At 39.4% G+C, this 22,809-nt stretch overlaps 1 protein-coding gene across 1 annotated transcript in view; it reads left to right on the top strand.

Annotated features, from left to right (window-relative positions):
- The window catches only part of BARD1 (BRCA1 associated RING domain 1), a 74,469-nt gene that overhangs the window by 8,237 nt on the left and 43,423 nt on the right, over nucleotides 1–22,809 (top strand). The window contains exons 2-3 of the mRNA XM_055398369.2: nucleotides 7,360–7,416; nucleotides 12,511–12,659. Of these exons, the coding sequence (XP_055254344.2) occupies nucleotides 7,360–7,416; nucleotides 12,511–12,659 (206 nt within the window). The remainder of the gene's footprint in view (nucleotides 1–7,359; nucleotides 7,417–12,510; nucleotides 12,660–22,809) is intronic.

Consider the following 22,809-nt stretch of genomic DNA (forward strand, 5'->3'; position numbering starts at 1 on the left):
TTGACTATGCCAAAGCCTTTGACTGTGTCCATCACAATAAACTGTGGAACATTCTGAAAGAGATGGGAATCCCAGACCAGCTGACCTGCCTCTTGAGAAACCTGTATGCAGGTCAGGAAGCAACAGTTAGAACTGGACATGGAACAACAGACTGGTTCCAAATAGGAAAAGATGTACATCAAGGTTGTATATTGTCACCCTGCTTATTTAACTTATATGCAGAGTACATCATGAGAAACGCTGGATTTTCCAGGCAGGAATCCTGGGGTTGCCATTTTCTTCTCCAGGAGATTTTCCCAACCCAGGAATTGAACCCAGGTCTCCTGCGTTGTAGGCAGATGCTTTACCGTCTGAGCCACCTGGTAGGGGAAGTGATACTTTAAGAACAGGAGTATCAGCAATTACTTAGATACTGTTTTGCTTTGATAGAAAGGGTATATCGTAAGACAAAAGAACCGAAACTATTTGAGTTGGATATACATGATATTCTCTGTGGCTTATCTGTCTCATAATAGTAGATTCTATTCTATTAGACATTAAGGTATAGAATTCTATTAACGCCTTTGATGTTTGACTCATTGATTTATTCAGTATTTATTGACACTAAATAATTAGATATGCAGATGACACCACACTTATGGCAGAAAGCGAAGAACTAAAGAGCCCTGTGATGAAAGTGAAACAGTAGAGTGAAAAAGTTGGCTTGAAACTCAGCATTAAATAAACAAAGATCATGGCATCTGGTCCCATCACTTCATGGCAAATAGATGGGGAAACAATGGAAACTGTGAGAGACTTTATTTTGGGGGGGCTCCAAAATCACTGCAGATGATGACTGGAGCCATGAAATTAAAAGATGCTTGCTCCTTGGAAGAAAAGTTATGACCAATCTAGACATCTTATTAAAAAGCAGAGACGTTACTTTGCCAGCAAAGGTCTATCTAGTCAAAGCTATGGTTTTTCCAGTAGTCATATATGGGTGTGAGAGTTGGATTGTAAAGAAAGCTGAGTGCTTAAGAATTGATGCTTTTGAACTGCTGTGTTGGAGAATACTCTTGAGAGTCCCTTGGACTGCAAGGAGGTTCAATCTGTCCACGTCCATCCTAAAGGAAATCACTTCTGAATATTCATTGGAAGGACTGATGCTGAAGCTGAAACTCCAGTACTTTGGCCACCTGATGTGAAGAACTGACTCACTTAAAAAAACCTTGATGCTGGGAAAGATTGAAGGTGGGAGGAGAAAGGGATGACAGAGGATGAGATGGTTGGATGGCATCATTGACTCAGTGGACATGAGTTTGAGTAAGCTCCGGGAGTTGGAGATGGACCCGGAGACCTGGTGTGCTGCAGTCCATGGGGTCACAAAGAGTTGGACACAACTGAGCGACTGACTTGAATAATTAGACATGAATTATTATTTTTCCCTGTGATTTACTTGAATCTGACATACAGAATAACTGTGCAAAATAATATGCTTTCCTGTCATTGTCTATATTCTTTTATTTGCTAACAATTTTGTTTTTTCCCCTTAAGAAAAAAACCCAGATTGTTTAATTAACTTGGTGAGCCTCTGCATTTTGGTAAGTGTGTTGGTCCAAGCTTAAAAATAGCATGGGTATTTTCTGAAATGCATGAGCATTGTAGTAGCTGTCTAAATCAGCTAAATCAGGTCCAGCTCTTTTGTGACTCCATTGACTGTAGCCCTCCAGGCTCCTCTGTCCCTGGAATTTCCCAGGCAAGAATGCTAGAATAGGTTGCCATTTTCTCCTCCAGGGCATCTTCCGGACCCAGGGATTGAACCCAAGTCTCCTACTTGGTAGGCAGATTCTTTACCACTTTGACACCAGGGAAGCCAAGTAGTTATCTTGCCTAATACTAAATAGCAGTTGATATCTCATGGTAACTTAGGGACCAGTTCAGTTCAGAAATAGGTCTGCCTCAGTATTGTGATCTCAACTGAATTTACTTTCTTTTTCTTCTTTGCAAAGAAAATTTTCTGTCAGTAAGACCTTTAAAAATAAAAGTTTGTTTTCCCTACTTATTTCTTCACTTAGTTATAATCCTCTGATTACAGGTCTTTCTAAATCAACTACATGTAAAGTAACAAAAGTATGACAGCAGATGGAAAAAAGTAAAGTAGCTGAATTTTCAAGGTGCAGAAATCCTGTTACCATGCAAATATATTTTCTTATTCCTCTGGATTTTTTCCCCTGTATATCAGACAAAATACAGGGTGAAGATAAAATAGAATTTCCAATATAAATGCATTTTTGTATGTAGTCTTTCGCTTGATTCATTCACTAAGGATTTACTGAAATCACATAGCACCATGCTAGCTAGGTAATGGTGTTCTGGGGAGCTCAGAAAAAATGAAAGTCAAGATTTCTTGTCCATAGGACTATGATCTATTTGTAGACTTTAAAAAAGGAATCAGGAAGATAAAATACAAAATACTTAGTTTTCAACATTGGTTTCCAGAGCCCCTGCTTGTTGCCATGTGTGAAACTTTAGAATATTTTGTACTTAAGTCACATGTTAACTTGGCTTATGAAGCTACCTAACTAGATTAGTCGGAGAAGGCAATGGCAACCTACTCCAGTACTCTTGCCTGGAAAATCCCATGGGTGGAGGAGCCTGGTAGGGTGCAGTCCATGGGGTCGCTTTAGAGTCGGACACGACTGAGCGACTTCACTTTCACTTTTCACTTTCATGCATTGGAGAAGGAAATGGCAACCCACTCCAGTGTTCTTGCCTTGGAGAATCCCAGGGACGGCGGAGCCTGGTGGGCTGCTGTCTATGGGGTCGCACAGAGTTGGACACGACTGAAGCGACTTAGCAGCAGCAGGAGCAACTAGATTAGTAAGCCCCTTAGGAAGGAGTATAATGCAGTCAGCTTTGTGTCCTGTGTGTGTCTGCTGTGGCATACAGATTCTGCAGAAGTGAATGGTATGGAAACAAAATTCCAAGTGTTTCTATGCTTCTTTGTTTAGTGTCACTTTTATTCTGTCATCCTGGAGAGTATTTGGAAAATGTGTTGGGCTTGAATAGTGTTGGAAGAAGAGAAACTGTTGATATATTCTAGGCTGGGGACAGTGTGAGCAGTCCTGGGCTTGGCATTGGACTTAAGGTGTTCGAGAAATGTTAACAAACACTGACAGGTGTGATAAGAGTTTTTGCTTTGGAGTAACCAAATTGTGAAGAACTGTTTAAAATTGGGTTTTAAAACCTGAAAGTAATACATGTGTATGCCAAAGAATTAAAATAACACAGGATACAGTCATTCATATTTGTTGAATGAATGACAAGTTAAGTCTGAACCTTCTTCAAGAACCCACTGAGCTCAATTACCTGTGTGCCCCTTAAGTGGTTCTCCATTTGAATAAGCACTCAGATGAGAGGATACCAAAGATCAGGTAGACGTATTATGATTTATTTAACCATTTTCTTGGTAGAAATTTAGTTTCCAGTCTTGTGCTATATAAACACAAGACTTGGCCTAGAGTGAATGCCCGTGTCCTTGTCTCTTTACATTTAAAATTTTTAAATTGAAATTATGCCTGAGCACAGTTGACAAAATCAATGGGATTTTGTAATGAAATGGGATACTGTAATGAAACATTCTTTTGCCTCATTCCTGTCACCTTTGAGTTCTATACTCCAGGTACAGCCTCTTTCATCTCTTAATTCTTTTAACTTCCACATGACCAAATGTGTTTCTATTGCTAGTTCTAGATTTTTTTTTTCCATTTTGGACATTATTTGTTAATTCCCTAACTTCCTACTCAGAAAGATGACTTTTCTGATTACCAGTGAGCAACTTTCTACTGTGGAAGATGACTGGATATCGTATTCGAAGTACAAAATAATTTTTAGTCATTACTGTGAAGACTTAATGTCCATTGTCTCCCTTAAGATGACTGATGCTATTCTGAATTCTTTAAAAAAAATATGTATGTATATATATCTAACATTTTATCTCAGTCTCTGGAAGCTTTTGGTGTCTTGTTTAGATAGATGTCTTTACTGTTTTGAAGTTTCAGTTTTGCAAGCATCTGAGATTATCTGAAAAATAAATTGCTGGCAGTAGAAGAGTTGAGTTAAAGCTTGGCACTTTTAAAATTTTGATAGGTATTGTCTGGTTGTAATAAGAATTCTTTTATTACAGAGCGTCTTCTCAGCGAAGCTCTAGACATTTGAGAAAGTCTCACTTTTGACAGAAATCAGTGTCACCCTCTGTGTAACAAATCTATTCTTTGAGCTCTTCCATTAGAATTCTTTTGAACTACTCCCAGCTTTTGCTCTGGCACTCCCCTCCCTGCTCCTTCCCCTAACTCACACATGCATGTACTTTTCATTCACTCTCCCAGTGTCTTTTCTCATTTATTAACAGCAAGGTCATATATTTTCGAGGTCATTAATTAAAATGTTTACTATAGTTGACCAGTTATTAATAGTACTAGATTCATTGCTAATTGCACTGTAGTATCTTGTTGATGGGGTGAAGGGTAAGAACTGTAGATCAGGAAATTCAGAGTCATTTTAGGAAGGCAATTTAAGTTTATAAATAGAATCAAGTCATTGAGTCAAGTATTGGCAGAGAAAGCCAGAAGGCTGTGGGCTGCATCCTGAGGGTACACCTCCATTGAGAAATAGGAAAAGAAGCAGCTAAGGAAGTATTGAACTCCGCAAATTAAGAAAATTAAAACTCTGGGAAGGTTTCAGGAAAGAAGGTGAGGTTGATGTTATTTCCCAGGGATATCGGGGAGAATGTGGACCAAAACATGTTTTGGTGAGCCCTGTGAACAGAGTGATGGGCGTTAAAGCTAGGAAGAAAAGGCAGGTTAGGTCAGGGGTCCCCAGCCTCCAGGATCTAACACCTGATGATCAGAGATGGAGCTGATGTAATAATAATAGAAATAAAATGCACAATAAATGTAATGCTCTTGAATCATCCCCAGACCCCACCCACTCCCCCACTAGTGCATGGAAAGATTGCCCTCCACAAAACTAGTCCCTGGTCCTATAAATGATTGGGGACTCCTGGATTTGTTGGTGAGATTCCTTATTTAAGATCTTAAATATACAAGAAAGGGAAGAGCTGGGGCGGAAGGTAGAGTGGGGGTAGAGTCTAAAGCGTTTTTTTTAATGTTGCCTGACAGATTAATTTTGCATGTTTAGATGCAGCTAGAAGATGAAAGGTGGCTATAGTCATGTTAATAGACTCTTTTAGAAAGCAGAGAAGATAAGGGATCCAAGGACTACTCTGAACCTGGAGGGCAGGGAAGTAAGAATAAATCTGGTGGGACAAAGCTCATGCTGTTTGACTTCAGTAAGATTAATGGGATTTAGAGCTTGGGGATGGAGGAGCCTGGTAGGCTGCAGTCCGTGGGGTCGCTAAGGGTCAGACACGACTGAGTGACTTCACTTTCACTTTTCACTTTCCACTTTCATACATTGGAGAAGGAAATGGCAACCCACTCCAGTGTTCTTGCCTGGAGAATCCCAGGGACGGGGTAGCCTGGTGGGCTTCCGTCTGTGGGGTCACACAGAGTCGGACACGACTGAAGTGACTTAGCAGCAGCAGCAGAGCTTGGGCATTGCTTTAATAGTCTATTCATTTGTTTGTTTACTCACAGAACATCTACTACATCGTTTTGGTAGAGATACAACAGTGAGGAAACTACCTGATGAGTTTTAGAGACAAGTTTGTATATATTTCTGTCTTTTTATAGTGGTTATTCAGAACCTGAGTGCAGGCATGGAAGGAGCTGACTGGGGGGGTCTGTCTAGCATTGTAGATTGGCTTTCTTAAGTGTCTGAGAGGTTAGTAGAATTAGGGTGATGGTGAAGATGGTGCTGAAGCATGTAAAACCCTGAGGCCTGGGCTGGTAGGGAATCCAAGCAGCTAATACTGAACGGAAGTCTCTCCAGATGGAGAGCAACCTGAATGTGGAGGTTTGGTCAGGGTGATGGGGTAAAAGGGAGGGGGGATATTATGACAAGAGGGCTTTTGGTCACACCACTTTTGAGATCTCAGAGGCAGAGCTTGTAATGAAGTAGAGTTTAACACTTTTATTCAGCGATCAGAGGTTAGGTTTGGTAGCTCAAATAATGAACAAGAAATTACAGGACTAGCGTGAGCACTGCAGCAGAGATCATCTGAATTACCAGAAGTTGCCGGCACAAGTCATATTTTTATCACTATGTTCTATGTAGTGTGATAGAGAAATCAGATATTCTGAGTTTTTAGAAAGTGATGGATTTTTTAATGTCAGTGAGCACCATTTTCAATATCTTGAGAATAACATTGTGGGTGTGCTCTGTTTTTAGCACTCTTGCTGAAAACTCAATTTCACTTTAATGTTCATATCAGTTAAAATGTGCAGTGTGATGCATTTGATCTTTCAAGAAACGTAGAAAACTATTTTTATTGATATGTGAGATGTGTGCAGAGACAATTGGATAATAATGATGTAAATACCTAAAGGTCCTAGGGTTAGCATAATAAACCAAAAAAAGTTCATTTTTAAAAAACTTTACTTCTCTTGTTTTTTCTTGCCTCATTACGCCCTCTGACTTTAATGACTTGATCTGTCTTTATTGTTAAGCAGCTTTACCTTCTTTAGGATTATCAAACTTAGCAGGTGTTTTTTGATGGACAGTGCTGGGGATACTTAATTTTCTGCAGACTGCCAACCTCATGATTCTTATTGCCAGTTGCTTTAAAGAATAAAACAATTTCCTGTAAATAGAAAGAATAACTGCATTTCTGAAAAGACATCTGTAAAAAATAGATGGCTACTTGACAACAACTGGGAAGCAATTTTTTTTTTTAATGGGAAACCATGAATTTTTATGATCAAGGGGACCAGATGTCCTATTTTTCTATGATAGTCATGGTTTATACCTGCTGTTCTATCCAGTTATCACTCCCCTTTACTCTCAGAAGTATTTTCATTTGGACAGTACACTGTATAGTCATTCTGTTTGTGAGTCTCATTTTGAGTTTTATGGTCTACACTTTGAATCATGAATTGAAAGAAATGGCCAGTGGTTGGTTTTACTTGAAAGAGGTTCAAAGATATTGAGCAAAGTTGCTTCTTTCTATGATTTCACAGCATATGTGTTATAAAAAGTGTTACAGTTGTCCTGAGTTTGGTAGTTGCTATTTGAATTCAGCAGATGTGTGATGATACAATATTTAATCAGGGAGTTACACCCTTTCAAATGAATATGACCTTAATATCTGATGTTTTGAGAAACAAGTACAGTAGTGTTGGGTCTTGGACTCATGAAATGTTGGGTAAAAAATATTTTAACAGTGACCTAAGTCTTCATTATTTTTCTTTCTTCAAACAGCACTAATATTCTGAGGGAGCCTGTGTGCTTAGGCGGATGTGAGCACATCTTCTGTAGGTAAGTAATGATGACTTATGGTAGATAGACACACACATTTAATGTAAGTGTATTAGTCTAAGGTAATAGTCACATGATCATGTTGATACTAGTATTATTTTCTGTTGTATAACTCTCATGTACTGCAAAATGACTTACTGTACATTTCTCCCTTTGATCCTTTTATCTATCTTAATTTACAAATCAGAAGCTAAAAGGTCAAAGAGGATAACTTATGCACAGGTACAAAGCTTAGAAAATAGCTTTACTGAGTTTGGAGAGAAAATTAATTACTATATAATTCAAATATGCCTCTTTTACTCTTCCAGTTAATTTTGAATCTAGGCCTCTGCAAATTGTGAAACCTAAGTTCTTATCATTTACTGTATTAGTTTCTAAAGGCTGCCGTAACAGGGTACCAAAAACCAGGTGACTTTGAGAACAACAGAAATTTATTGTCTCACAGTTGTGGAGGCTGGAAGTCTGATAGCGAGGTGTTAGTGAGGTTGGCCCCTTCTGAGGGAGGTAAGGGAGTATCTGTACCATGCCTCTCTCCTACCTTCTGGTAGAGAATCTTTGGTTTCTGGCGATATTTCCTTTTAGAGATACATCACTCTGCTCTTAGCCTGCAAGTTCACATGGCAGTCTCCCATGTGTGCCTTTCGTTGTTGTCGAGTCACCAAGTCGTGTCCAACTCTGTGATTTCATGGACTGCAGTAGGCTAGGCCTCCCTGTCCCTCACCTTTTCCCAGAGTTTGCCCAAGTTCATGCCCATCGCATTGGTGATGCCATCCAACCATCTCATCTTCTGTCGCCCTCTTCTCCTTCCACCTTCAATCTTTCCCAGCATCAGAGTCTTTTCCAATGAGTGGGCTGTCCACATCAGGTGGCCAGAGTAGCCTATTTGTGTCCAAATGTCCACTTTTTATAAGACTAAGAATACCAGTTATATTGGATTAGGGTCACCCTAATGATCTCATCTACACTAGATCATTTATGAAGACCTTGTTTCCAGATAAGATCACAGGTCCTGGGGTTTAAGACTTAAGCATCTTTTTGTGGGGGAACACAATTCAAGCCATAACAGTTGCTATGAAATTATACCCACTAAAGCCCTGGCTGAGAGGTTAGAGTGTTAGATTTTCATCTCATCTTATTTCTTATTCAAGAGGAAATCAATTAAAGGAGTGAATGTCTTAGTTTAATTGTCTGTGAGACAGGGTTAATATATCCTCCTTTGAATCAATCTTTTAATTATTTCAAGTTATGACTGTGATTATCTGGCATGAGTAAACTGCGATATGAAGTTTAAGCACATATGAAAGTAATTTACCGTGTGACTTGGGTGCACTGGGGACTGTGGGAGATGGCTATGGTTAGGGTCCGGATTTTGTTTCTCTGTAGAAACATAGGTCTGCTCCATAGGGCACATCCAGCAGGAAGATGGGGTAGGAAAGAGTATCTCTTGCCTACCTGATAACTCCATTTGGATAATGAAGTAGGATTCCAGGCTTGGTATGTTCAGAGCAGATCTGTTGCTCTTCCTCGCCTTTACCCTGTTCCTGCCTCGGTAATCTTCATAGCAGTAAATGGTGCCATTGGAATAAATGGTACCAAACTTGCTCAAAGCAGAAACTAGTAGGCACACCCGGCTGCTATTTTTGTTGCTTATCCCATATCATAAAGTTCTCAGTTTGCCCTGAAAATGTACCCTAAGTCTTTCATTTTCCCACTTTTCTATTTCCTGTTTATGTTTTTATCCAAGCCACCGTCAAATGATCTCTCCCTGGCCTATTGTAAAACGTTCAGAGCTGGTCCCCTTCTCCATTTTCTACATTCTTGTGAGTGATCTTTTGAAAATCTGAATCACGTTCATATCATTACCACTCTAAAAATCCTTCAGTGGTTTCCTTTTACAATCAGAATACTCAGCGCTGGGGTCCCTAAGACTCTGCACAGGGCAGAGTCTCTGACTGCCTCTCGGACCACACTGTTCAGCCACCTTCTTTTTGTTCATTAAACATGTCAAACTCACTCCTGCCCCAGGACTTTTGCACTCACTGATTTTTCTATCTGAACTGTACTTCTGCCAGAGTTTTGTGAGGCTAGCTTTTCATCAGTTGTATTTCAGCTCAAATATTACCTCCTCCAAATGTCTCCCATAATGCCTGTCTAAAATTCTGTCTGCCAGAGTTTTGTGAGCCTAGCTTTTCATCAGTTGCATTTCAGCTCAAATATTACCTCCTCCAAAAGGCCTCCCGTAATGCCTATCTAAAATTAGTCTGCTCCCTGCCTCCACTCTGGAATAAGCAGATTTATTTCATTTCGGTGTTGTACTCACTGTATATAATAGATCAGTTACACAGCTAGAGCATAACAAACTTGAAATTGTATGTTTTAAAGCATGTGTGTATGTGTGTGTTCCATACCTTTAATTGGATTCTGAAGGGGTCTGTATGTAAGGCATGTATATGTGTGTGTGACCATACCTTTAATTGGATTCTGAAGGGATCTGTGATTTAAAACAACCAATGAAAGATTAAGAGAGGCATGAGAACCATCTTAAAAGAGAAAATGGTCGTCTGTATGTCAACAGAAGAACGAACTGAATCAGTGTAGTTTTGATTCATTTTCATCATATGGTGCCAAGAATTAGGGTAGCTGTTTGTGTCTCTTGGAGATTTGGAGATATTAAAGCTGTTGACCAGTGCTGCAAATGACTTGAAGTTTTGTTTTCATTTTGGGGTGCTGTGCTGTGCATCCGTGTGGAATCTCAGTCCCCCAACCAGGAATTGAACCTGGGCCATCATAGTGAATGCCTGGAATCCTAACCACTAGGCCACCAGGGAACTCCTGCCATGTAGTTTTTTTTTTTATTTTAATTATTGATTTTAATTGGAGACCAATTACTTTACAATATTGTGGTGGTTTTTGCCATACATCGACATGAATCAGCCTTGAGTGTACATGTGTCTCCCGATCCTGAACCCTGCTCCCTTCTCCCTCCCCACCCCATCCCTCTAGGTTGTCCCAAAGCACTGGCTTTGAGTGCCCTGCTTCATGCATCGAACTTGCACTGGTCAACTATTTTACATATGGTAATATACAGGTTTCAGTGCTATTGTCAAATCATCCTACGCTTGCCTTCTCTGACCGCCATGTGGTTTTAAAAGATGACTTTAATATGTCGTAGTGCAGCTGAAGCCTTGGAGTCATGGAAGGTTGGAGGGAACACAGGTTTTTAACTTACTGACACGTTCAGGCAGCTTCAGAATATCATACTTTCGTGCCAGTCCCTGATAAAAGTAGTCATGAACTCTCAGATGTAAGTCTTCAGGATATGTGGCAGGGGGACCCAGACATTTTGGGCTCAAACTACTTTGCATTCTTGAAAATTGAGCCCCTCAGAGAGCTTTTGTTTATGGGTGTGTGTTTTCCCATGTGAAACTGAGACATTTAAACAATACTAACTCATTTAAAAATAAAGACAATAAACACATTGCATAGTAATATTAAAGAACACTTTTTAAGGGAAAATAACTTTGGCAAACCAAAGAAAAAATGGCAGGGTGGCACTGAAGTTTTTGCAGATTTCTTTGTTTTGCTGAGTAACTGCTGCTGCTGCTAAGTTGCTTCAGTCCTGTCCAGCTCTGTGCGATGCCGTAGATGGCAGCCCCGCCCACCCTGTTCCTGGGATTCTCTAGGCAAGAACACTGGAGTGGGTTGCGAGTTCCTTCTCCAGTGCATGAAAGTGAAAAGTGAAAGTGAAGTTGCTCAGTCGTGTCCGACTCTTCACGACCCCATGGACTGTAGCCTACCAGGCTCCTCCGTCCATGGGATTTTCCAGGCAAGAGTACTGGAGTGGGGTGCCATTTCCTTCTCCTTTGCTGAGTAGAAGACAGGTTAAATATTCTGAAGGGGGCTTTTGTGGGAGGAGTCCTCTGCCTGCAGACAAGAGGGTCACAGGAAAAGGGTGTGGTGTTTGGAGGAGATGTGGCTGTTACGGCTGTTATTTTACCCCTTCCTGCTGCAGCCCATCTGGTGAAGCTAAAGTAGGTGCGGAAGGTTTTTTTTTTTGTTTTTTCAGCTGTTCTGTACAGCTTGCAGAATCTCAGTTCACCTACCAGGGACTGCACCTGCTCCCTGGCAGTGACTGCCTGGAATCTTAACCACTCAGCCACCAGGGAACTCCCACCATGCAGCGTAGAGGGTTCTTGTTTTGGGATTCACAGATAGATTTCAGTGGGGATTTGAGAACAAAAGCCTGTGCACATCTTCATCAGAGTCACAGATGGTGGTGTTGTGTTGTGTTGTGTTTAGTTGCTCAGTCTCTGTGACCCCATGGACTGTAGCCTGTCAGGCTTCTCTGTCCATGGGGATTCGTCAGGCAAGAATACTGGAGTGGGTTGCCATGCCCTCCTCCAGGGTATCTTCCCAACCCAGGGATTGAACCTGGGTTTCCCGCATTACAGGCGGATTCTTTACCTGTCTTTACCTAAGCGGATTTCTTACGCTGTCAAGAAATTTAAGAAAAGCCTTCCTAACTGAGAATGTAACTCTTGGACAGATAATCTGAGGTCATTTAACTGAGTCTACAGATTAAAAGTACCTGAAAGAACCAAAATCTTTTCTCAAAAACCACTTTAAAAGCCTTTAGACACTTGTACACAAATAAAAGAAAAAATACCTTTACCTCTGACTTGCAGTAGGTTTTGGAATTTCTGTGAAGCACAGTGTTAGGTTTAGAATAGGAAAGGTTCATATGCATGGCTTGTATGCATTAGGGACTAAATTTTTTTTTTTAATCTCCCTCTGTACTCTCTTTAGAAGCTAGCTATAGATTTATTTACAGAGAATAATTATGCAGACTCTTGTCTGGCCAGGTATAGTCTATTGGTAGCAAGTTACATAAGCAGCTTTAGATGTGGATTGCATGATGTGTGTGTTCATGTCATATACTCTTTCAAAATCAGTTTCAACTAATATTTTATGATTGACCAGTGTTTATTAGAACAACCTCTGCTTCATTTACTTCTGTTCACGCTGTTTATTTTTTGGAATTTAGATTCTGCTGAGTGTGTGTTGATATCTATATATTTTTTGATCCTTTTTAAGTAACTGTGTAAGTGACTGCATTGGAAGCGGATGTCCAGTATGTTATACCCCAGCCTGGATGCAAGATGTGAAGATAAACAGACAGCTGGACAGCATGATCCAGCTCTGTAGTAAGCTTCGGAATTTGCTGCATGACACTGATCTTTCAGGTAAGAAGGAAGCATCACTGTCTCTCTTAAATAACTGAGGTTCATATTGATTTTATAAATGTATAAAATATGAATGACTTATTTCAGATTTGAAGGTTTATAGTGTTATGTATCAAGATGTGACAGGTACCTTAGAGATAATTAAGTCGACTCCCTTATTTTATAGATGAGAAGCCAGGGTCCAGAGAAGTTAAATGATCTTGCCTGAAGTCTCCTATACAGTTAGTACCAGGAGCAGGAGAAATAAAGCCTCTTTCTTTTGATTGTCAGTTCAGAGATTTTTTCCTCACCTACACTACCCGCATTTTCAGTTCAGTTTAGTCACTTCGGTTCAGTTGCTCAGTCATGTCCGACTCTTTGCGACCCCATGAATCACAGCACCCCAGGCCTCCCTGTCCATCACCAACTCCCGGAGTTCACTCAAACTCATGTCCATCGAGTCTATGATGCCATCCAGCCATCTCATTCTCTGTTGTCCCCTTCTCCTCCCGCCCCCAATCCTTCCCAGCATCATATCTTTGCGACCCCATGGACTGTAGCACGCCAGGCTTCCCTGTCCATCGCCAACTCCTGGAGTTTACTCAGACTCATGTCCATGGAGTCAGTGATGCCATCTAACCATCTCATCTTCTGTCGTCCTCTTCTCTTCCTGCCTGCTTTTTACTGTTACAATAATTTCTGTATAATATATATGGTGTAGTGATTTTTGTCCCTAGTAATAATGATTTTGTCCTTAAAATTCACTTAAATATCATTTCACAAGACAGAATGCAACCTTCTGTGTTCACTTTCCTACAGATTTATTAGGTGTGCACATTTTGAAAGATCGTAACGTAGTATTCATTTTCTTTTCTATTTAAACAGAGGTTAATGTTTTTCAAATTGTTCTTAGACTCTATGTATTAACTATGTATCTTCCCATTGTGCTTTCTGCTGAGAGCTAATCAGCTGTGGAAAGAAAGTAAAACATTTTGAATCTTCATAATCAGATATTGGAATTGTTTTTTTATTGACCAGATAATACCATGTTAGCTTGTGTTTATGGGAGAACCTTTTCTTGACTGGTAGGATGCCATGAATGATTGATTAAGCTCATATAAAATGGTAGACTTTCTATTGTTTAAAATTTATGATCTTATTTTCCAACATGATACGTTATTGTCAACTACTAAAGTTGAAGTTGTTTGGGCAAAATAAAGAAATAAGACAACTACTTTGAGTCTTACTGACCACGTCCATATTTTTGAGAAGACTTTGAACCATAGTTTACCAAAGAAAAGTTTTCTTTATCTAGTTTTCTGATTATTGTATTAGATTTTATTCTTTCATGATAAAATGTGCTATGGTGATAAGTTTTTCATTATTTTCAGATATAATTTTATATGCACATATTTTTAGAAGTACTTACCTTTAAAAAATTGCGTAAACCTATTTAAAGGCACAATGAGGAAAAGTTTTATTAGTTCATCTGTGTTCTTTTCCTTCTTTATCAGAGGCAGTGCTGATAGTGTTTTACTTTATATTTTAGAAAAGATGGCTGTATGAACTGCTCCCTTCCCATCCCTATACCATTGATTAGGCAGGAATTAATCAAGAGTCCATGTATCTTTAGCAGTGTTGAGGGTGGGGTTTAGTGATTCTCTTGAGTTAAATGTGCAATATGAAAAATGTCATGTCTGTGTGAAAGTGGCTTGCATCAGGTTCTTAAAGATCTGTGGCCTTTTAGGAATGTCAGCCAGGCATTGAAATTTGGGTGCTATTTTGTTTGTGGCTGTCATGATGTTCTGATTTGATTCTTCTTCAGCTGCTGTATAGTCAGATGTTAGCTTGCTAGGACTATTGTAAAAAAGTCCCACAGACTGGGTGGGTTAAACAATAGAAATTTACTGTGTCATAGTTCTGAAGGCTAGAAATCAAGGGGTAGGTTAGTTTGGTTACTTTGCGGCCTGCAAGGAAAAGATGAGTGCCAGGCTTCTCTCTCTGATTTGTAGAAGGCGGTCATGTGGTGTTCTCCATATATGCATGTTTGTGTCAAATTTCCCTTTTTTGTTTGATCATGGTTCATATTGCATTAGAGCCCCATCTTCCTCATCTTAACTAATTATATGTGCAATGACCCGGTTTCCAAATAAGGTCATGTTCTAAGATAATGGGATTAAGACTTCCAAATGTGAATTTTGGGAGAGACACAGGTTAGCCCATAAAGAAGCACTGTGACACCTCTGATGGTACTAACAGGGGAACAGAATAACCTTCAGTGGGTTGCTTGTAGTCGCTTCTGGCTTACTGAGGTCTGCGTGCCATGTGGTGCCACGAGCAGTCGGGGGCTCCTTAAGAAATTTTACTGTTAGTTGAGTTATCAGTATGGTTTTCACATTTCATGGACCTTGGAATATTAAATGCCTTGCTATTTCATCATTAAAAAAGAGATGTAGGAAAATTGCCGAGTAGAGAGCAAGTTTTTGTGTGGAACCTGAGGCCTTCTGGAATTCTGTCTTTCTCATCTAAGAGCAGAGGTGGAGCGTGGGGAGTGAATTACAGTGATTCAGTTTCCAAAGGCCATTTTGTGTTTATTTTCCTTATAATGAATGATGAGTACATTAGTTATTATCAGACTTGAGCTGTGCTGGCTTTAACATTTTACTTATTTTAAAGTGAATTGAAATTTCACTGTTTACCTAACCTATAACGATAATTTTAGGATTTTTATTCTATAGGTGAGGAAACTGAGGGCCTAGGTTATGCAGGATGGTCATATTGTCAGTGTCTTGCATGTTGTTTTATCATTTAGCGCAATACTTTGTTAGGAGTGTGGGTATTTTGTTGAATTGTGTTAGAAAAAGATTGGCAGTGTTAAGACTAATTCATATCCTAGAGACTAAACCTAATTAAAACAATATTAAAACAAATTCTTACATTTTGGTTTCAGTAATCCATTTTATAATGGTAACATCTCTTTTGCTATATTTAGAAAGATGAAATGTATCTAGACTATAAATATATTGAAGTATAAATTTCTATCTGGATGTGTTATTTCCATGGTACAAAGTATTCTCTGCTTCTTGTAAGTTGCATCATTATCACCTTTTCCTCTCAAGGTTTAGCCACCCAAAACAGATTTAGTCTTGAAGGAAATTGAGGTGGTTTCTTTTGGTAAATCCTTTGTGTCTTTATAGTTTATTCCATATATTTTTTATCTAGGAAGTACTTCTAAAGCCAAAATATTATAAGGCAAACTAGATGACTATGTAAAGGGAGCTAACAGTTGGTGACAAATAATGGTTCATCCTCTTTGTAATGAGGAACTTGGAAAATAATTTAATTATAAGATAAAGATATTAGATTAAGTGATTCCTAAATTCTAGCTCCAAAATCATATGGTTCTATTAAATGGTAATCTGTTGAATATGATTAATTAAGTGGAATGGTTGGACATAGCCACGTTTTCTCTATTTTTTTTAAACCTGTAATTCACAATTTAACTTCTGAATGAATCTTGTTACTTTCATTTACTATAAAATATATAATTACTGTAATTAAAATGGGTAATTAGGAAGAACTTGTCAAATCATGGACATGGTATATGGTATACTGGTGACAAAGAAGCCTAATTTATAGTAATACTTTCTAAAATGAGCTTTTAAATACTTGAACAGATTTTTCTTGGTTCAGTGTTCTTTAAAGAGAAGAGATTGCCATAAATTTTTCTGACAACCATTTATGGGTAATTTTACCTTATTCTTTAAAATATAATCTGCTTTCTACGAGTGGCATTAAACTTTAAAGTTTTTATTTTCTCTTGCCCCCCATCTTATTAAATGAGACATTGCAGGTGCTGGTCAGGTTTTGTGAAGCATATGTTGGTGTTGGTGACATTAAAAAAAAACAGCAACACTTTGATTATGCTTTCATGGGTCTCAATTTTCCTTTCTGTTAGGAAAGGTTCTGGGAGAGATGCTGGTCTTTCTGCAGCGAATAGCATAGTGTTTCATATATGCTATGACTTTTTTATAATAGATGAAGATGAGCATTTGAATAGCTGTGTCACTGCTGTTTTGTTTTAAATAGAACTGAATACTTCTTAACTTACAAAATAATCATTCTTTGGTGAAGGCATTAATGTTGCACAGATGGTAGCAAAGTACTTTCCTTTGATTTTTAATAAGGGACTAGTTTGTCAAAGAGATTTCTCAACTTCTGTTGTGAAACCTATAATAGAGAATAATTTGAAAGGCACACAATGTGCATCATTATAATCCTTTGATGTAGATCAATGATAGCTAAATAACATTTGCTAATTGCTTCCCTTTTCTGTAGTTTATTATAAAATTTGAAGAAAAACTTGGCTAAGCAGCTCCTTAGCAGCATGTACATCTCTGTTCCTCGGTGTTTTGTGGAGTACTCGGAAATATTTAAATTCAGTGAATAGAATTCTTTTAAATGTCATCATCATTAAGAAATTTACTATGTAGAGGAAGAACCAGTGTTTTTCTTCATGAAATGACTATGATAATTTATACTTAAAAGCTTTCACCCATAAAACCTGTTGCAGCTGTTGATAGTTTGATTTCTGTTCCAATAGCGGTGGCGTGTTTTCTTTTTTACACTCTTAACTTAGTTATGCTGTGTAAAATCCAACACTTAAAATCGTGTTTGCTGTAGTCATTATTGCTTAGTTAGGACAAGATGCATCATCAAAATCATCCTGAGTAAATTTATTACTGGATGATTAGTGAGATTAGTGAGATTATTGTGTACTTGTAAATTGCATGAATATATGCTGTCTTCATTTACTCCTTTATTTGTGTTCCTCATTTTAAAGTGTTGATTATGTTATTACTGAAGAAAATATGTGCTCCTCAGTTTGAAGTTCTGTTGTCTTTTTAGGTTTAGATTTTTTTAGTGAATTATGTTATTACTACCCGCAAGTCTTAATTTTCCTTTAAAATGCCTAATTCTACATTTTTCAAGTTTTATAACTGTTAAGGACCTCAGAGTTCAATGCTTTTAATTGAAAATGTCATCAGCTGTGTTTAATATTAAATTAAAAAACTCAAGTATGAGTTTTTACAGACTAGCAAAGGATTAACCTTTAAGTCTTTGTAATTCTGAGTCTTTCTTAAAAAGTAATCCTGATAACATTTCGTTTTGACCTTTTCTCTCGTCTCCAGATTATGTTGGAAAGGACTTAGTTTTGAAATCTATTTGTCACTGCAGAGAAAAGTGACATTTAGATGTTGAATTTAGATGTAAAGTCTGTGTGAATGGATCTTCATTTGGATTGTCTTTATTTCCAAGATCCTGTCTTAATTGCACTTTTCTGAGCATCAGTTCAGTTTGGATGGAAAAAGGGTGTTAGAGGGTCTGCTCTCACTCTGATACCCTCTTCTCCTTCGAGCTGGCTTATCGTTAACTGACTTTTCAGTGCAGTGGCTTCCTTTTTCATTCCCAGGAGGAAGGAATAGCTTCTTTGGAGTGAGTGGGGGTTTCACTGAATTTTTTTGCTTGACAGAGATCATATCTCTGAAATTTCTCCAGAGATAAATACAAGTTGATTTTCAAAATCCAGTGTTTCATTTTTCTTAATCTGTTTAAAGTGCTGTTTTTTACTTGGCAAATCTATTTATAAAGATAGGAATTTTGTACTTAAGAAACATGAGGTGAAAGAATACACCAAAGGGGTTTTGAACTTTAGAGATCTGAGAGTTTATTAATCCTCTCGTGTATTAAAATAAATTTTAAACTGTTCTTTGTGAATAAAGAGTATCTAAAAGGAATTCAATATAATATTTCATACCTTTGTTTTTTCTTGCTAATATTTTAAGACATGAGAAATGTTGAAATGTATTCCAAGAAACAATAGAAAAATGAAATTAAAATTACTGTGTATCTCTTTAAGTATGAAAGCTTCATAGAAATAACACACTTGACAGTTTTACCGTGGTAACATCCATACATGTTTACTTCCTATTACCAGTCCTTAGGAGTAAGATGCACAAGTTGGTTTTCTTCTTAAAGCAACCTTAGTGTTAGAACTTCATTAAAATTTTTCTCTAGATTCCATAATGTAAGAAAGATTCTATATAGAACTCTTGGAAAAGAGTCTGCCTGCCGATGCAGGGGACACGGGTTCCATCCCTGGCTCGGAAGATGTCCTGGAGGAGGAAATGGAACCTACTCCAGTATTTTTCCCTGGAGAATCCCATGGATAGGGGAGCCTGGTGGGCTATAGTCCATAGCGTTGCAGAGAGCCAGACACGACTGAGCACTCATGCATGCTTCAGCTTGAATGAAGAGTGACCTTGCAAGAGAAAAACATTAGTCAAATAACTTCCTTATTCTTTTTTAAAATAGGACAAATAAAACCTATTCTACTTGTCCTAGTTAGTTGTAGGAGATTCAGTCTATGTTAATTCGGGGAGTAAGCATTAGGCAATGTGAAGTTATTTGTTGGTCATTGTCAATCCTCTCAGGTGATCCTGGTGATTGTGGTTTTTCCAGTTTCCCTGCTTTTCTGGTGTTCTTCATAACTGATAATCCAGTGTGTGTGGAGAGAAGAGTATTGGATTGGGAGATGGGAGACTCCCTCTTCTTTCAACTTTTAATTCCTTATATTTAAAATGAGAGAATTGGACAATTCCTCAACTTTCTTCTGGCCCTTAAATTGAATTCTAACCTCCCTTGTGTAAATACCAGTCAAGATTTAAGAGAACATGAAAGTGAAAGTGAAGTTGCTCAGTCGTGTCTGACTCTTTGCGACCCATGGACTGTAGTTGGCCAGGCTCCTCCGCCCATGGGATTTTCCAGGCAAGAATACTGGACTGGGTTGCCATTTACTTCTCCAGGCGATCTTCCTGACTCAGGGATCAAACCCGGGTCTCCAGTATTACAGGCAGACTCTTTACCATCTGAGCCACCAGGGAATTTAAGAGAATATACCAAATAATTTATTCATCAATTCATCAGTGTTTTCTGAGCATTGTTTACATGCTCACCACTGTGCTGGGCTGACTGGGTTGGTTTTACCTGTCCATATGGAGTGAGAAAAGAGAATGTTAAGGGAATATTTTTGAATAAAGGTTGACTCATTGGAAAAGACCTTGATGCTGGGAGGGATTGGGGGCAGGAGGAGAAGGGGACGACAGAGGATGAGATGGCTGGATGGCATCACTGACTCGATGGACATGAGTTTGAGTGAACTCCGGGAGTTGGTGATGGACAGGGAGGCCTGGCGTGCTGTGACAGGGAGGCCTGGTGTGCTGTGATTCATGGGGTCGCAAAGAGTCGGACACGACTGAGCGACTGAACTGAATTGAACTGAACTGGCTTAAGGGCAAAAACACAGCAAGAGAGTTTGAAGAGGGACCACTGCCAGAATCAGAAAGTGAAATGCTGTACAGTTCGTTCTCTATTCCTGGCGCCTCTGTTAATAGGCAAGATTGGCAGGTCTGAAAAAGTAGAATGCACGTAAAGATTGTGCTGTGTGCTGTGCAAGGAACCGCTCTCTTCCCCTTATGTGTCCTCTACTCACCCTGCTGGGCTGCCCTCACAGCTCAGTCAGTACAGAGTCCGCCTGCAATGCAGGAGACCCAGGTTCGATTCCTGGGTTGGGAAGATCCCCTGGAGGAGGAAATGGTAGTCCATGCCAGTGTTCTTGCCTGGAAAATCCCATGGACAGAGGAACCTGGTGGGCTGCAGGTTGCAAGAGTCAGACACAACTTAGTGACTAAACCACCACAACCACTCACCCTGCTGTTACATACAGTGCTGTTTCACTTCTGACACCAGATGTGCGGGTTTTCCACACAACACGCCATTGTGTGACATCAGCTGGGTGTCAGTTTACCCAATTCTGACACTGTCCACCTGGAGGCAGTGTCAAATCTTACAGGTTAGGAGTCCCACAAGACCGCCCCCACTTCCTCCTAGGTGCCACTCTCAGGTCCAGCTTGTGCTTCTGACCCACTGGCTATAAATTGTAGGCTCCTGTCAACACCTCGAATTTAAATAATTTGCTAGAGTGTCGCACAGAATCCAGGCATCATTTTACTTACCAGATTCCTGGTTTATTATAATAGGATATACCACAGGAATAGCCAGACAGAAGGAGGTGCATAGGGCTAGGTGTGTTGAAGGGGCAAAGGGCTTCTATGTCCCTTCTGGGTGTACAGCTTCCCCATCACCTTCATACGTTCATCAGCCTGGAAACTCTCCACCTGTGTTTTGGAGTTTTTTTTAAAACTGGAGACTTCTTTATATAGGGGTGTGTGTGTGTGTGTGTTGCTCATTCGTGTCTGACTTTGTGACACCATGGACGGTAGCCCACCAGGCTCCTCTGTCCCTGGGATTCTCTGCGTAAGAATACTGGAGTGAGTTGCCATTTCCTTCTCCAGAGGATCTTTGCAAGACAGGAATTGAACCTGGGTCTCCTGCATTGCAGGCAGATTCTTTATGGTCTAAGCCACCAGGGAAGCCTGATCAAGGTTTTGATTGATTAAATCATTGGCCTTTGGTGATTGGCTCAACCTCTGTCCCTCTCTTCCTGGAGGTCGGTCGGGCTGGGATTGAAAGTTCTAACCCTATAATCCAGGTTGGTTCCCTTGGCAACCAGCCTCCAACATTAGGGACTTTCTGATATCTTATTAACATAAACTCAGGTGTTGTTGAACCAGGGCTTGTTATGAATAATAAAAGACACCCATTTTATCTTTTTTACCGGAGCTCTTTCGGTAACTAGGAACACAATTAAATGTAACAAAAGATGCCCCTGTGGTTCATATAGGAAATTTGAAGGGTTTTAGGAACTCTCTGCCTGGTACAGTGGCCTTCCCTGGTGGCTCAGTAGTAAATAATCTGCCTGCCAATGCAGGAGACACAGGTTCAATCCCTGTGTTGGGAAGATCCCCTGGAGAAGGAAACGGCAACCCTCTCCAGTATTCTTGCCTGGGAAATCCCATGGACAGAGGAACCTGGCGGGCTATAGTCCATGATGTCGCAAAAGAGCTGGACACAATTTAGTCACTAAACAGCAACAATAACGGTGGATAAAGACCAAATGTATATTTCTTATAAATCACAGTATTACATATAGTATGTACTTAGTGAAAAGTTTTAATTTTTACTCGGTGAAAACTTAGGAATTCAAATGCCAGCTCAGTCACCAATTAGGTATACAACTTTATACAAGTTTTATTTTCTTTTTGTTTAATTTACATAAGAAATAGAACATTCTCTCAGCAGCTGAGTAAGCAGTATGAAAGTATGTAGAGTAAGATGTGAAAGTCCCCCTCTCCCCTTTATTCCCAACCAAAAACACAAAATCTTTTTCTGAGGTGCTGTTCTTAGTTAACCTTCCTAATCTTTCTTTTATGAATTTATGAAAATATTTGAATATAAACACAATAGAATTTTTTAAATGTAAATAGGATTGTACTACACTTAAAGTGTCTTGAGGATCTTTGCATGTTAGTTGATGTGTATAGCCGTGCCATAAGATTTAGTAATATAAATGCTCCATAGTTAACCGATTTCCAGTTGATAAATACTGACTTTTTTCCTCATTTGGGCTATTACAAATATTGCTGCAGTTAACACTCACACATCCAGATTTGCAGGCACATGTATGAATATTTTGTATATTTTGTAAGATAGGTTACTAGAGGTAAAATTGCCTTGTTAAAGAGTACATGGGTAAAAAAATTTGCAAATATTTTATCACATTGCCTTTGAAATTCCTCAGTGCACCTTTGCATCTGTGATGATACTTGGCAAAGGGCCCATCATGGATTCCTGCACATACAGCTGGTTGCGATACAGGAAAGGAACCTGAACTTTGGGGAATTGACTGTATATAACACTAGTACTCTTGCCTGGAGAATCCCAGGGACAGAGTAGCCTGGTGGGCTAGAGTCCATAGGGCGGCACAGAGTCAGACACGACTGAAGCACGTTAGCATGCACATAAAAGCAGAAATGGGCCTGCTTTTTTTCCCCTGGGGAAACACTGCTGCTCGCTCAGGGTTGCTTGCTGCACACACAGTCCTGAGCAATGGCCTGGGTAAAAAGCATCCAGGGCCTTGCCTTCTTGGTACACTCCACAGGAGCCTGTCAGTGTGCTCAGGAGCCTGAGCAGATTGTCCCTGCCAGCATCA

Source organism: Moschus berezovskii, chromosome 2, assembly GCF_049115385.1.
Source record: "Moschus berezovskii isolate FMDL1 chromosome 2, NW_MosBer_1.0, whole genome shotgun sequence".
Taxonomy (NCBI): domain Eukaryota; kingdom Metazoa; phylum Chordata; class Mammalia; order Artiodactyla; family Moschidae; genus Moschus; species Moschus berezovskii.